At 35.2% G+C, this 16,294-nt stretch overlaps 1 protein-coding gene across 1 annotated transcript in view; it reads right to left on the minus strand.

Moving 5' to 3' along the window:
• Positions 1-16,294, minus strand: part of LOC123314173 (calcitonin gene-related peptide type 1 receptor-like) — a 97,943-nt gene that overhangs the window by 26,348 nt on the left and 55,301 nt on the right. The window contains exon 4 of the mRNA XM_044899294.1: positions 7,892-7,998. Coding sequence (XP_044755229.1) covers positions 7,892-7,998 — 107 coding nt within the window. The remainder of the gene's footprint in view (positions 1-7,891; positions 7,999-16,294) is intronic.

Below are 16,294 nucleotides of genomic sequence, written 5' to 3' on the forward strand. Positions count from 1 at the left end.
TACTGAAAATAAAGAACTTTGAAAAAATAATTATATATTGTAACGTTTCGGAGTCTATATCAGACAATTAGTGTCAAACAAAAGATACAATTCAGAAGATTTTCGAAAATTGATTCTTTGTCTGATGAAAAAGTCTGATATAGACTCCGAAACGTTACAACATAAAATTATAATTTCAACGTTCTTTATTGTTCAGGCAACAATTTTTTCTAGTTGATTTGCTCCTGACAAATTAGGGAAAGAATTTACGCAGGAGCAAATCGTTTATTTCATTTTTAATTGATTTTGTTTCAGAGATTGGGAGTGAAAACCCCAAAAAGTCCATTAGACTGGGTTTCTACATCGACCTTGTCCTTTCGCATGTGTGGCTAAGCTTCTCGCCTTCGAAAACGGTTAAGAGTAGGCAAAATTGCTTCAGACAACATTCTTATAAAATTTTATTATCTACGACTTTCATTATGAATATAGAAACGATTAGAGGTACAGAAAGGGAGGTATTTTGCAAAAATGCAAAAATGCAAAAATGCACCGAGATTAACCATCTGTATGAAAATCTGACACGTTCGAGTATGTACAAGTAACGATTTTTTTTTACATTTTCAAAGGACCAAAGTGACCTTGCGTCACGTCCAAATTGTCAGTCTCTTGAAAAGAAGCTTCCTTTGGGTCCAATTAACATATCCTCTGAAAATATGACACCATTTTCAACTCTTCCGTACGGCCAGCCCCACTACGCAAACTGTCAGATTAACATGAATTAATTATCAGAGACACGTGAGGCATAGACAGTATCTTAATCTGACACGCTAGAGTATGTGCACCTGACGATTTTTTTTACATCTTTAAGAACATGCAGACGCTTTTTCCACCGCTGAAAGTGCATACTTCATAGAACCTGTTTTTCTTTCTACCATTTAATCTTCAAAGTCCACTAGGTCTCCACGACGCTCGAGTAAATTTCGATTTAGCATCGTCGGTTCCCCAACTATAGTAAGTATTCCTTCTATGTAGATATTCAGCTCGTTACAAAAATGCGCCTAATAGGTAGCCGTTTAGCTTATCCTGAAAGTGGAGAGTTATTTTGCTACATTAACTCAAGAAACAATTGTTCAGTTGGGCTTTTTCACTTGACGCCCAGAAGAGCTTTTCTCATAGCAAAACACGATGCCGCTTCTATTTTTTCGCTCAGCGCCAGAGCAGTGAAAACAAACACAAATGAATCGGCCACCCTTCAATTAACTCCATTTAATGAGTTGGCTTCCTCGTTCATCAAAGTGTCACATTCTTGGTGGAGGTTCGTTCTGGAGCTCGAGGATTATATATTGAATGAAATTCTCATGTATTGCACTGACTCGTATTGGCTTCAGGCGTAGACTAACAGAAAGCGCAATTATATGTATATGCGACGTTCAGCGCTTGGATATGTCGCGATTAGATTTAGAGACGCGTGTCGCCTCCAACATATTATGAGCTTGTGCAGATAGAAAATGCGATTGTCTAGTTCGCTAACATGGCTCGTGCTGAGGTGTGAAATATATCATAGATAATTCTGAGAGACTTATGAGCGGCGTATCTGAGTAACTATGTATTTATCAGGAGGGTTGCAGATGCAGATCCACCTGACCCATTGGAGCAATTAAGGTAATCGTGGAAGCGTCAATTTCAGTTTGATTGCTGGTGATGCTCAGGCTGCAGTATTGTCACTTACGCTCTTTCCGGTGTTGATTTGCATGAATTATACACTGCGCAAAATATTAACCCACATTATGGAAATCTCAAATTTATTCTACAACAGAAGGTGTTCTCAATGATAATTATTTTTATCAGAATTATGCATGTATATGTTATCCACTTTCAACGGTTTTCTTCAATATATATGTTTTTTCCCAGCAGGAATAAAAAAAGATGATATTATCAGATTTTGAATGTATTGGCTCCATTCTGAAATCAGTTGTTCCCGATCAATTCTAGTGTGATCAATAGTTTTTCTTTCGTTTGATTTTCTACACTCGATATGCAACGCGAAACACGCAATTTGACCCAAGAGGAATGTGCCCAAGCGGTAGTTTGCGACAAGAAGGGTGGACATACACAAGAATTGCAGAAAGGTTTGGAGTTTCCCATACAAGTGTGTCCAGAATGTTGCAGCGATTCACGGAGACAGGTATGAATGTCCGAAGACCAGGACAGGGTAGACCACGGGTAACAACTGCCATTCAAGAACGTTACTTGAGAGTTTCTTCGTTGAGGTTTGCAACCGCTCGCCTCCTTCAAATTCAGCTTGAGCAAACTCATGAGGTGCAAATTAGCACTCAGACAATAAGAAATCGCCTCAGAGAATATGATTCAAGGCCTCGTGTCGCGGCAAGAGGCCCAGCTCTTACCCCAGCCCATCGAAGGGCGCGTTTGGATTTTGCGAGAGAGCATATCCATTGGGAAGAGGCCGATTGGGAAAGAGTTCTCTTCACAGATGAGTCTAGATTCTGCCCCTATACCATTGTGATCGACGTTCCCTTGTATACAGACGTCCACATGAAAGATATGCTCAGTGCAATTTCCTGAATACTACTGGTTTCGGGGGAGGATCGATTATGGTATGGGGTGGAATATCTTTGACTGCTCGCACAGACCTAGTGGTCGTTGATAATGGAGCTATGAATGCTGATAAGTATATAAGGAACATTCTTGAAGAGCATGTAGTGCCATTTGCCCCATACATTGGTGGAAATTTCATTTTTATGGACGATAATGCCAGACCCCATCGTGCGCGCATCGTTCAGGAGTTCCTTGAAGAGGTTGAAGTTTCTCGAATGGAATGGCCAGCAAGAAGTCCAGATCTCAATACGATTGAGCAGGTTTGGGACAACCTCAATAGAAGGCTGAGAAGTTCAGAAAATCATCCAGCTACTCTTAATGACTTAGGAATCCAACTCGGAGAAATCTGGGAAGGATTAGATCAGAACATTTTAAGATCACTCATTTTGAGTATGAACCGTCGTTGCCGAGCTGTAATTAACGCAAGGGGTGGAAATACCAAGTATTAAATCACTTATCAGCATTTCAGTATTTTGAAAATTGTTCATTTCTCTTTTTTCACATAAGATTCGGTGAAATCCTGAATTTTTCTTCCATTTAAAGTGTCTTGTTTCGTTCAAAACCTTCCCGAGAGAACATAAAAAATAAGTTATAAAGTCAATGTAGAGTTAACTTTCATTAAAATTGAGATTTTCAGAATGTGCGTTAATTTTTCTGCGCAGTGTATTTCTGGTTCGGTCGAGAATCGTGATATTCGCAAATGATAACAATCTGCTGCATTCCATCATCAGCAACAGGATTTTGAGAATGACACAACCGTATCTTCATCCATTTGAGCAGGTCCAGCCTTCAAAAGGAGGATGGGATCATGACACCTGCTGCCTGGAAAAACCGAACAACAATGTTTTCTCGTAACGCCCAATTCGAGAAACTACACTTTCTTATCAAGGACTGAGATTCATTGCATCTTATTGGCGTGACAACCAACTGGTCGATTTGATGGATGTCCAGCACAACTTCGTCAAGAAGACATCGAAATTCTTGAAAGTATTGGATCCAATCATAGACATAACCCCAAAGGACGAAACATTCCCTTATAAGCTGTTGTTTTGATGTGACTCCAACATTGAAATTCCTTACAATGAGTGGAACAAAGACACAATATCGGACCTCTTTGTTCAGACATCTTTACTGGCAACACTGTATCGAATCTTTCTTCTCGATGATCATAGGCGTGCGAGTTGAAATTTCTACTTTTCGATTTTAGATGATGTAAATGTAAATGATTAATGATGGTTGCGGAAAAATAGTATTGTGTGCCTGTCATATAATCTTTTCTCTTTTGAGCAGCCACTGCTTAAAAGCTCCCTAAAGATGGTATCTACCTAAAAAGCAATCTTTTATTTTTTTCTTAGGGTTTACTATGGATCCAATATTGGGATCCAATATTGGGATCCATAGTTAACCTTAAGAAAAAAATAAAAGATTGCTTTTTAGGTAGATACCATCTTTAGGGAGCTTTTAAGCAGTGGCTGCTCAAAAGAGACTGTGAGAGGACTGCTAGATTTTATCTTGTTACGCACTTGAAAATGGCGAGTTTGGCTCGCCGAAACTAGTCGAGCAGACAATTTTTGCAGTCACTCATAAATAGTTCCACCAATAGTAAAGCTTAGACATATATTCTTCCTATATACGATGGTGGACGCCAAAAGGGTTCAGAGAAATCAACAACATTGGACTGGAAACGAGCACATTTTTTTCTGATTTTACATTAAATCATCCAAAAAACTTATGATTATCAAACATGATAGATCAAATTATTCCTCATTGAGGTTTTCGATAAACAATGAACTCTTCTTACATTTATCAATTTCACATCAATAACTTGAAAACTATCCTGATTTTTCTAGGTTCATTATGGGTATTATACTAAGGTATTATTGTTTGGAATTTCGGATCTTCCTTTTTTTAGTGAACCATTTAAGTACTTCCTTTCGCTTATACAATGAATAAATACTAACTTTGTGACCCATCAAATGTTATTCGAATCGATAACTATCTCTGAAATTCAAATATTGACGGAACAGAAGGATCATTCAGAGTTTTCATGAATTTATTAATCTTGTTATTTACTCTTGTAGCATGAGCAAGCTTTCTCGAAGTTTTCCCATCATTCGTAACATTAAATAGACCGAAAAGCGGAGTAATTCAGAAATCGATGAAAACAAGTGATATTATTGAAACTACCAACAGAGTGTAAAAAAATGAAAATTTTATAGATCTCAAAAAATATAAGACTGAAAATTTCATTTACGACTTGTACAACTTTTCTCATCGATGAGTTCTTCAAATAATCTAAGCCTAGTAGGTACCTAATCGTTTTGTAAACCAAAGAATATCTTGAAGACCAATTAGTTCTTGAATTAATCAAATATATTCATTTTGTTTATCGTGTTAATGAGAATAATAAGCTAAAAATCCTCGCTAATTTGCTCGAAATATGATTCATTGTGCGCTTTTGAGATGTAAATTGTGTTCTTGCGTTTGAATTGAGAAATTATGCTCCTGATTTGAGGCTAAGACAAACCTACATAGTCCCATTATTAGTTGCAATTGAGTATTGAGGGCCCAGTAAATTGATTAAAGGTGTAACAAACAAGTCTGAAATGTGATTTTTTGGGAACCAAGAGGTGCCCACACTAAGAATCGCATAAATACTTACATGAAAACAGACCATAAAGCGAATTTCATATGTGTGTAGTTGAATGAATCATCCCTACTATCCCTATAAGTATACCATTTTTTCGCAGCACAGAAACCAGGGGTTGTGTAAATGATTCTACATAATTTATTGTTTGAATAGCTAACTTTTAAATTGGTTCAGTCTAACCATTTTTCACTGGAAATGCTATTAATATCCGAAAGAAAAGGGACCATATTTACCCAACACGGATTCAGATCGTGACGGACATCATTAACACCTGGAACTGTGATTTATTGCAAAATCAGCGTTCAGTAGGCTGGAACCATATTGGATAGTTATATGACGTGATCTCTAATGGGATAATCGAATTCTCTGCCGTTGGGGTTTACGAAAACCCCCGTTTAACAGGGGTACGATAAAATTCATATATGACTTTTGAGGAGTTTTCAAGATATCTCTAATATTAGAATTTTTTCACTACATAAGATGATACATCAATTTTTATTCTGTTGTTGGATTGATAAATTCTTCGAAAATGAAAGATAATATTTTTTTTAATATCCTTTATATTTTGACATGTGTATTTTCAGTGGTATTTCCACGATTTTTTCCCAATCGTTAACTTGGTTCTCATGATAAGATGATAGGTACTGACATTCTAATACGAGGAGAAAATTTTAGAAGAACGATCCACTCAGTTGTTTTTTTTCAAAACTGAACTGAACAGTTTTTAATTTAAAATTTGAAATTGGATAATATTGCATGAGTATGTGACCATACAAAAATATTTTATACTATGATTATAAGGTTTCAAATGCGAGAGAAAGAAATATGTTTCGCACAAAACTTAATTAAAAATATCTCAAAATTGGTATATTTTATTATTTTACCTTGGAAGACCTGGTCAATTTTTTTCCGGAAGAAAATATGAAGAAAAAATATACCGTTCCAATTTAAAAAAAATCGACTTTAGAAAGAGAAATTCGAACCCCCTGTAGAGCAGTTCCTAATGGTATCTACAAAACAAATTAAGTAGGTATCATTTCAGTAACTAAGTTCATGAAACAAATCAGATGTGTAATGCATTCTTGAGAAATAAATCTTCCTCACAAGCCTTCATCAGATTTTTCAAAACACGGAGAATAACTGGTGAATTATGAGTTTTATAAAACGCTGAAGAACATCAACGAACAGTTTTGATACCAAAGATGATGTATAATTTCTATAGAAACGGCAACGTCGCGAAGTTGGAAATATTTAAGGTCGACAGAACAGTTACGACTTTCCGTGTAATCTTTTTTTCAGAAAAATCATTCATGCGCTTTTGCAAAACAACGAGGAACATTCTGTATAACTGGAATATTTTATTATTCCCAGAAAAATTATTCACGATATAAAAGCTGAGCAGCAGTCAGCTGCTGTTGCAATGCTGTCTGCAATACGCTAAACAACGCTAAACAAAGCTCTGAAAAAACACCTTTTGGTAATAATATACGGGTTTTTATGTATAAATTTTATGTAAACCGCTGAGGGTGATAAAGTAGAAAATTCGCGTATATTATCCAATTACCATTTTCAGTTGACATATTCATATTCCCAGTTGAAAACCTTTTTTACGTATGAAATATCAACAAATACACTTATTTAAACTCTGATACCAATGTTTCTACTGAGCTCACATTGTTCCGGTTAATTAACTATTCCCGTAATGACACCCTAATAATATATCCATTTTCGTTCTGATTACTCCGATCTGATGATTAATGTGTTATCAAACTTGGATTGAATTCATTATCTGAAAATATACTTGGCAACCTTTAATATGATAATGGATTTTTTATTTGATTGCCAGATCCGTTTGATTTTCAACCGAATGAAAATTCTACTGGGACGTTAACGTTTTATACTTGAATAATTATCTCCTAAAACAGTCCTTTTTCATTATACAGGGCAGTCCAACGAAAACTTAACACCTCGATTATCCGACTTTAATCCATCTTCGGGGTCCGAACGATGGAGTCCAACTTCGTCTGCTCGGTAGTCTTATCTTCTTCTAGACAAAGTTTATGTGAGTGTGCTTTGGGTCTACAATGTCCCACAAAGAGAGCTATAGGAGATCTTAAATTAACTTTTATGCCAGATTTTGGTGGTAGACTTACAGCGGGTTTCATAAAACTTTGATTGTCCGATCAACGATTTGACAGTCACTCGATTTCAAAAACGAAATCATTGAAACCTTTCCATTTCTGAATATATATTGAAGTGTAGCAATTGAGAATGAATGAATGCACCTATGAACATCATAATTTGATGCAAGAATAATATTCTGAATGATCATGACTGAAATATCTATTGAAAACAAATTGACGTCTATTCATCAATCAAGCATTGATTCCCTGATCAAGCTTTATGAAACCTGGGGTAGGTATAACAATGAGTTGAGCAGTCTGTAGCTTTAGCCTAATTGAGAGTAAGTAGGTTTCCACTTGGACCGAGGTTCTGTTCTCAGTATAGAGGATAGTGGGTAGAGGGTAGAGGGGTAGAGGGGTAGAGGTCTCTACCCTCCATAACTGTCAGCTAACGACGATAAAGACGTGACGGCTCGAGGTATATGGGATAAGTCGAAAATAAGTTAACTTATTGATAACTCACCGTGTAATCGTCCTTGTTCACGCACAGCGTGTAGTTGGCCCAGGTATGATTGCTTTCTGGATGGACGAACCAGGTCCCATCTTCCTCGCATTTATGATAAGCGAATCCTGCAAGGAAAAATCATTTTCATGTCGGTAGTCGACGAAGCGTGGATTCCTTCTAGACGATATGAGTAAGGGAAGTAAATTTCGTTCCGTACTACGTGTGGAATATGAATGAATGTTTCATCGATTCGGAAACATCAGAATTCATATTACCCACATCAGGGTCGGATCTCTGAATAGGCTGGAAAATATTTAGCCTCCCCCGTAAAATTTTCGTAGGAGGGGAATATTTCAAGGCCTATTTTTCTCATACAGAAGAATGGAGAATTCCTTGAATGTCTCGAATGGTTAATTTGACACATATGTATGGGTTTTTCATTAGCTTTTTGAATGAGAATCATATTTCAATGAAAAAAATTGGTTTTCATTTGAAATAAGGAAGTCTTTGATGAGAACTCAAATCGAAATTGAAGATATTTTGGTGGATATCTTGGAAATTTTTTTCGTCAAAGTTTGAGTGGAAAACGTGAAATATGGCTTTTATAATAGTTCCTGAAAATTTCATCCTCCCATCGTTGAAAGACAAGTCGCTACAACCATAGTTGAAGTTGAGATAATCCCGAATAGAGAATATTTTGGATATCGATTGAAATTCAATCTTCTGAAATTCTTTAGGGTTTTCACTCGCAGTCTCTGAATCAAAATCAATTGAAAAATTGAAATGATCGATTTGCTGTTGCGTAAATTCTTGCACTAATGTCAGGAAGGTTTACCGAAAAGTTCCATTTTTCGTTCATTGTCAAGGCAACAATTTCTTCCACCTGATTTGCTCTTGATAAATTAGTGCAAGAATTATTTCAATTTTTTGATTGATTTTGGTTCAGAAACTAGGAGTGAAAACCCTAAAGAATTTCAGAAGAGAATAATTTGTATGAAAGATCAAATATCTCTGAGAAGTTTGGGAATATCATTGATGTCATGAGCCGTGTCATGAGCAGAATCGAATCAAAATTCGATATGAAATCTGAAAATGTGATAATTAAGTGTGCTATTGAGTATGAAAACGAAGTTATAGCTATTTCCCTTACAACCAGGAGTGGCAGTTGAAAGTTTTTTGGATTTTTCGTCACATCATACTGGAAATAAAGTTCTCTGTGTAATTTTGACTGAAGAGTTCGTTTTCCATATTCTCTCACTCCATAGTTTTGTAGGAAATATAGCATAGGCTGTGATAGGGATCAGCCTATAGGCGACACATTTCCAAACCCTTCCAAACCCGCCTCTGGCTCACATGTTGCCCTAGATGAAATACACGATAAATCTTTTTTTCCTGTGGGCTTTTTTCCTGCTCCATTTCGTTACGTTGCGATTGTTATTCATTCGAAGATGACGTTCCTGACAAGTTGTACGCGATGCTTTAGGCTGTTTAATTTGACGAAACAAATATCGGGATGAATTTTGGTATTCGGAATACAGATCAGGAGCGTTTTGCATGCAGATTTTGAATTTTATGTATTCATACATCATACATATTTATCGCCACTTTTAATCTACGACGAAAGGAGCGAGAATTCTGGAACTCTGATTTTTCATTTACCATCATTGTGACACTTTTGGTTTCCCCAAAAGGATCGTTACGTTAGTTTCAAAGAGCCACCTTGTATTTTATCCATCAACGCAAATGGAATATTCTTGTCATGATTTTAGTTCGACTGGACTTACTTCATCTTGTCCAGAAATGCCTGATGGCGGTTCAACAGGATTTTTGCTAAATATCGTCCGAACGACTGCATTTCACACACAAACATAATTTTGTGCGATGTCTTATATCGAAATTTCAATTTTTACATCAATCAGAGATTTGGCGAAAAAAGAAGGGTATTTTAATTTGTTAGTTTCTTACTGGACACTAAAAGTCAAAATATAAGATGTCAATTCTGTTTTGTTCTTCCCCAGGTTCATCATGTTTCGATTACCTTCTTCACTTGTGATACAAAGATACGGTACATTCAGCAAATCCTGTACAGGTTGCCAGTACAATTATGTCACGACAAGGATGATTTCAGAGAAAATGCCAGAACAGGTCAATTTCCATTCGTAGGGGGACATATTTTGAGCAGAATTGTAAATCCTACCTACACCTCAACCCTAGGTGTAGGAGCTATCACCCCTAAATATTTTCAATAGGGAATAGGTTGTGAGATATACCTCAATTGAAAGATCACTTGACCCTCTACATGAATACTATGGTTAGCAAATTTTTATTGAGTCCTTGAAGCAGTTACACGGGCTGAAAATTTGAAAACTTGCCAGGCCAATTATGTCTCGACAAGGGTGTTTTCAGAGAAAATGCCGGAAGAGGTCAATTTTTATTCGGGGGAGGAAATGCTTCTAGCAGAATTGTAAGCCAAAATCTCCTCAATCTTAGAAGTAGGGGTTGGTTGGTACACCTAAATTCTTAATAGGGAATAGAGGGTGAGCTATATATCTCAATTGGAAGACAGTAGTATTATATAGAGGGACATATTGTCTTCCAATTGAGGTTTAGCTCACCCTCTATTCGCTATGAAGAATTTAGGGATGATAGTCTCTACACCTAGGTTGGAGGCGATTTCGGCTTACAATTTTGCTCAAAATATGTCCCCCTCCCTTTAAAAATTGACCTATTCCGGTATTCTTCAAACATCCTTGTCGTGACATAATTGGCCTGGCAAATTTTCAAATTGTCTTCTTCTGTAACGACTTCAAGGAATCAATAAAAATTTGCAAACCATAGTATTAATGTAGAGGGACAAGTGATATTTCAACTGAGGTAAATCTCAGTCCCTATTCCCTATTAAGAATTTAGGGGTGATAGCCCCTTCACTTAGGGTTGAGGAAATTTGGACCTACAATTCTGCTCAAAATATGTCCCCCTCCGAATAAAAATTGACCTGTTCCGGCATTTTCTCTAAAAAAACATAATTGGCCTGGCAAGTTTTTAAATTTTTACCCTGTATGAACATGGTTAAAGGATAATTCTCCCTAAAGCAAAAACAATAAATGTTATGGATATAAAATTCTCAACTTTTCCCCACATGTTTATCTTTGAACAGAATCATTTCTTACGTAGATTGTTGCTGTATACCATCCTGAAAAATCGCTTATCTAGGTAGTTTATTTTATGAAACCAATCTTTCCAAGTAGAAGGGAAGAGAAAAAAAGATATCATAAAAGTTTCGAGAATAGATTGCCTCTCACTAAATTGTGTCTTCAATGTGAATATTTTGTTTTACGATCCCCATTTAGTCAGTTGCTATTTTACAAGCAATGAAATTGTCATATTTTCTTGTTTACAGATTGTGCCATTCACCACATTGTACATCAAACAAAATCCTTGCATTGCCAGCAAATGAAATATGAAACGGTTTTCTTTTTCAGTTATTTCGACTTATGATTATATTCAGCGGATTATAGATCCTCAGTTTATTTAGAATGATATGGGTTTTTTGCCTTTATGAGAATCGAATGTTCTTCTGATTGATACTATCGTTCTTATTTTCACGAATGAAAGTAATTTCTTGTTACTTGAAAAGCTGACTGAATAAGTAATACCTTAGGTTTTTCCTACAATCCAAAAACATGTCCACAAAGAAAAGTCCTGGGAAAAAATTGGTTGGTAATTTATATAAGCCTTAAAAAAATATGGCAATTGGTAAGAGAATCTAACTCCAATATGGGACAATGTGGGACACACAGATTACGCAGAGAGTTACTAATGAACAATGTTCTGGTATTCATCATAACCTTCTCAAGCATATGGAACATCATATTTTATAATTTGTGCAAAATTTAAATCCAGGATCTAATTTCCATTTCAGTATTCCAGAGTTGGTAGATAATAATATCATCTCTGGAAGAAATGTGGTTGTATCAAATTAATTGTCATTTCTAAAAAGACTACATTTATGTAGAGTAGAAGATACTAATGGAGATTATCAAAACAACATTGTACCTACAGATGTTCTCACTAAACGTTCTACCACAACAAAGTAATTCGTAGAATTCACGTATAACATGTTATCTACCTCATGGTCCTCATGATATCACTGAGATGTAATGAAAAAAAATTTCAATTTGAAGGAATTCATATCAAAGTCTGAGGATTATGAAAACTCATGTCGTTTTGTAACATTTTCACCCTCTCTGCCGAGATAATCTACTCTCAGTATCGATTCTCTGAGAACACGGCGGAGTTCTGAGAAGGACCATATTTTTTGTTCCTTTTTTTACTCAGAAATTTGGTCCTGACATGTAAACCTCATTAATTATTAGGCGTTCACCCTATAAACAGAATGGATAGCTTTCGCTCTTCAGACTGTCATGTTTCCTGTACAATAATACGAAATGAAGTCGTTTCTCATGAATAAGCCACCACTTAAATCTGAGTGGAGTATGAAATGCGGAAAATGTTTATATAAGCGACAAATAATGGAGAAAGGGTTTCCAAATTCATTGAAAGTGTTTCTTTAGGTCGTTCCACTTCAACACGAAATTTTTGGATAGCTGTTTTGCCAAGGAAGCGATGATTTTACAGGAAATTTATGGATGGGATGTTATGATACTTATTTGTTTATCGAATATTCTTATGGATCCACACTGGAGATGAGTAATTTGGATAACTTTACAATGTTTACCATCGCATCAATTTTTGTAATATAATTTCCAATTAACGGCCATCATAATATCAAATTTCAGCTCAATGAGGCCATAAATGATTGAAGCTGCTATAAAAACAGAATTGTTATATCTCAGTCTTTCCACATACGAAACATAGACTTTCAGCTAGTTTTCACGCAGCTATTTACCTGATCGAAATGAAAATTCATGATTGGATTCTCGTAACATTTGAAGGATTAACGAAGTATTTTGTTGCAGCAATAATTTGTTAGATGAATGAAAACGAAATGTAATGCTATTCATGTGTCAATTTTTGCTCCTTTTGTTCGTAATAATATTGCTGTTATCTTGTGATATAAAAGCTTATTCGCAGTAGGTATATCGTTTTCATGTACCTATAAAATATCTTCTGAGTAGTGAAGAGATTCTATAAATTAAGATGTTGAAATACAAAATGAATAATAATTTTTTGTAACACTTTGTATGATATGAATCAAATCGTATATGGATTATCAAATCGAAACCGTCCGTGGGAAGATATACGCCAATCAAAAAGATTCCATTTCGTAGTACGAAAGCGTCGTTCCAGAGGAAAGTAAGAAAAGAAATTTATGTTCGGTTGAAAATGCCATATTGAAAATTACCTCTTGTAACGACGAATTGAGATTGGATTGTCTGGATTTCGTAAAGTTGAAATGTGTGGCAAATTGTCACGTAGAAAATCTATGGACGTGCCAAAAGAATTAGGGCATTATTGATAACAGGTGGAGGATCTACAGAAAAATTTACTGGATGTCGTCGATACTTGACTGAAATCCATAATCAAACTCAATAGAATTATATCATTTTCATTAATATGAGTTTTATTAACACTACATGTGTTTCGATATCATAATTTCTCTTCAGATAAGTGATGGCAATACTAAGTAGGTAATACTTGTATACACGACGTTCATTTATTTCTTGACTATGTAATTGCTTCAAATTTTGGAAATTAACGTTACCCCTTCTGGAGTTGGAGTTTGGATGCTTCACAGAATGACTAAAAAATAAGCACAAAATTTATATCTTCGGTATTAACCATTTTGTAGAAGAATGATAGATCGGTCAGTTTTATTTCAAATTAAGCAACTTTTTCGGCAAAATTGTTTGTCATGCACCTCTACGAGAGGTGGAGGTAGTTGATCATTTTTAAATGGCAACCCTAACTTTTCATGCCAAAAATGGATAGAGTTTCTGTTGCTGAGGATGATTTGGTCATTAATTAGGTTTTTATCAACTCCTTTTCATTATAGAGATTAAATGATGAAATGAAAACATTGAATTCGAATTTTTACTGTTTTATGTGTTGTGGGATCAATGATATTATATGACTCACAAATATTTGATCGACTCTGTCTTTATTTGATGAAAGTTCATTTTGAATCAGATAAGAATTAAACCTTCAACATCCACAAAATAATTTCATAATTTCACAAAAATTGTTTGGCCAACACTTTGAGGTTCATCTCTTCAAATGAAATTCTTTCTCGAATAATTAGATATTTCCTTTGATAAGCTTAAACGTAATTTTGTAAGATGTATTGATTATTGTTGGATACAACAGAGTACCTGCACATATTTGTATTTGTCAAGAACAAATTGTTCATTATATTCGTAATGAAAGCTATAAGTTTCCTGTTGATTAGCAAGAGCAACTATTGAAATTTGTATGCAAGAGATTTCTTTCATTAGGTATTCAAACTTATTTCCATGAGAAGAAAGAACTTTGGACATCAATCAGAAAAATGAACCCTCAATCAATATCACTGCCCTCATAAATGCAGTTTGATATCCGTAAAGATCTAGAGTTATTTATTATTGAAACACATATTAAAAGTTGAATTTTTGAGACAAATGTAAATTTTATATATTTTGTACTCATATTTTGATAATTTAAATGCTATCGACGAAATCGTCAATGTTCGAAAAATTCTTCCAATCTTTGTTATGTTTCAGAATAATAATTATTGAAATAATTCTGGTTCAAGAAGTGTATACATTTTTTATGATTTATGAAAAAATTTTTTTCATAATGAATATCGAAGATGGTCGAAAAATTTCGCTATATTCACCTTTCACTATTTATACGTGATAGCTAGCAGTTTTTGAAATATAGAATAAGGGTGAGAGATGAGCATCGTCATTACAGTAGAATCAAGCGAAAAAAAAAGGAGAGAAATGTAGTATACTATCAGTAAACTAGGATCTTCGAGTGCAGTTCATCCCTTTGGTTTAGAATCGAGTTTCCATATATATGTGTTCTGTTCCGTTGAAATCGATGTTACAATTGACCTGGATAATCCAGTAGACTCCTAAATTAGTTCGCGGAAGTAACCTTCAGTAATTTCCTATTTTCCTGTACATTCAACACGAAATCGGAGCATTGCAGCGAATCCGTAAAATGTGGAATTTTGTTGCCCTTTGCTTTACACTATAATGTCAGATAGATGAAACATATGAGTAATTTAGGAACAATTTTATATGAAACATATATTTTTTTCAACCCTTCAACCCAATAAATCATTAGTTGATATTGTAAATTTCTGATTATTTCCTCTAAAACTTTTTTGCGAAAATCAGAGTGAAAAACGAAAATTTCATTCTTCTATAAAGGGCCAGTTGCTATGACCATATTTCTGGTCATCCCGAACGGAGAATAAGCTGAAATAACTATGTAAAGCTTTGGAATATTTTTTTTCTTCTTTTTCAGCTATTCACCGTCCACTCCTGAATGAAAGCCTTCTCCATTTTCTTTCACATTTGTGTATCTCTGCCCTGACTCAGCCAGTTTCTATCTGCCTCAGCAGGACATCGGACATTGTCTTTGAGAAAGTGTTCTTAGTGTCCATCTATTACTCTCCTAGCTTTCTATATGACCAGCCCATCTTCACTTTTTAACCGCTATTTCCTCCATAACATCCCTGATTTTGGTTCTCTCTCGGATTTCCTTGTTTCTGACTTTGTCTCTTAATGATATGTTGAGCATAGCGCGTGCTATTGCCCTCTGTTCTACCCTTAGTTTATTTGCATTTCTATCTGTAAGAGTTGAGATCTCCATCCCGTATGTTACAACAGGTAAGACACAGGAGTTAAAAACTTTATATTTGAGATTTATTGGGATGCCTGTATTTTTTAAGATATGTGCAAGTTTTCCAAAATCTGCCCACATAAGTGATATTCTTCTAGCAATTTCTGCTCTCTGATTTTCCTTTCCCCTCAAATATACAGGGTGTTTTCAGAGGTGAGGCTTTTTTTTGACAGAAGGTACAATATTGAGCATGCGTTGATGGCAAAAACATGAAAATTTTTTAGATGTTCTCCGCATCCAGATAACACATGGAAAGAAATATCATACAAATATCTTGAGTGTTCCTTCGTACTATTTTGGGAAAGGTTTAGAAAGAATGCCACTGTATAGCAAACGAAAAAGGAACAAGAATTGATGATAATAATCAACTCGAAAGTTTCCCATAAAACTTGGCGAATGAATTTATTTCTCCAATATGATCGTTGATCGGGAACAGTGTAAATATTTGCGCTGAATATTGACGGTATTATCCGTGGAACACCTCGAATACATGAATAATGTGTTCTGGAAGTGTGTTTAATTTCGGTTTAGATATATCGCTGGTTGGTTTTAATTAATCGAGTTAGTTCA

This window comes from Coccinella septempunctata, chromosome 5 (assembly GCF_907165205.1).
Source record: "Coccinella septempunctata chromosome 5, icCocSept1.1, whole genome shotgun sequence".
Classification (NCBI taxonomy): Eukaryota; Metazoa; Arthropoda; class Insecta; order Coleoptera; family Coccinellidae; genus Coccinella; species Coccinella septempunctata.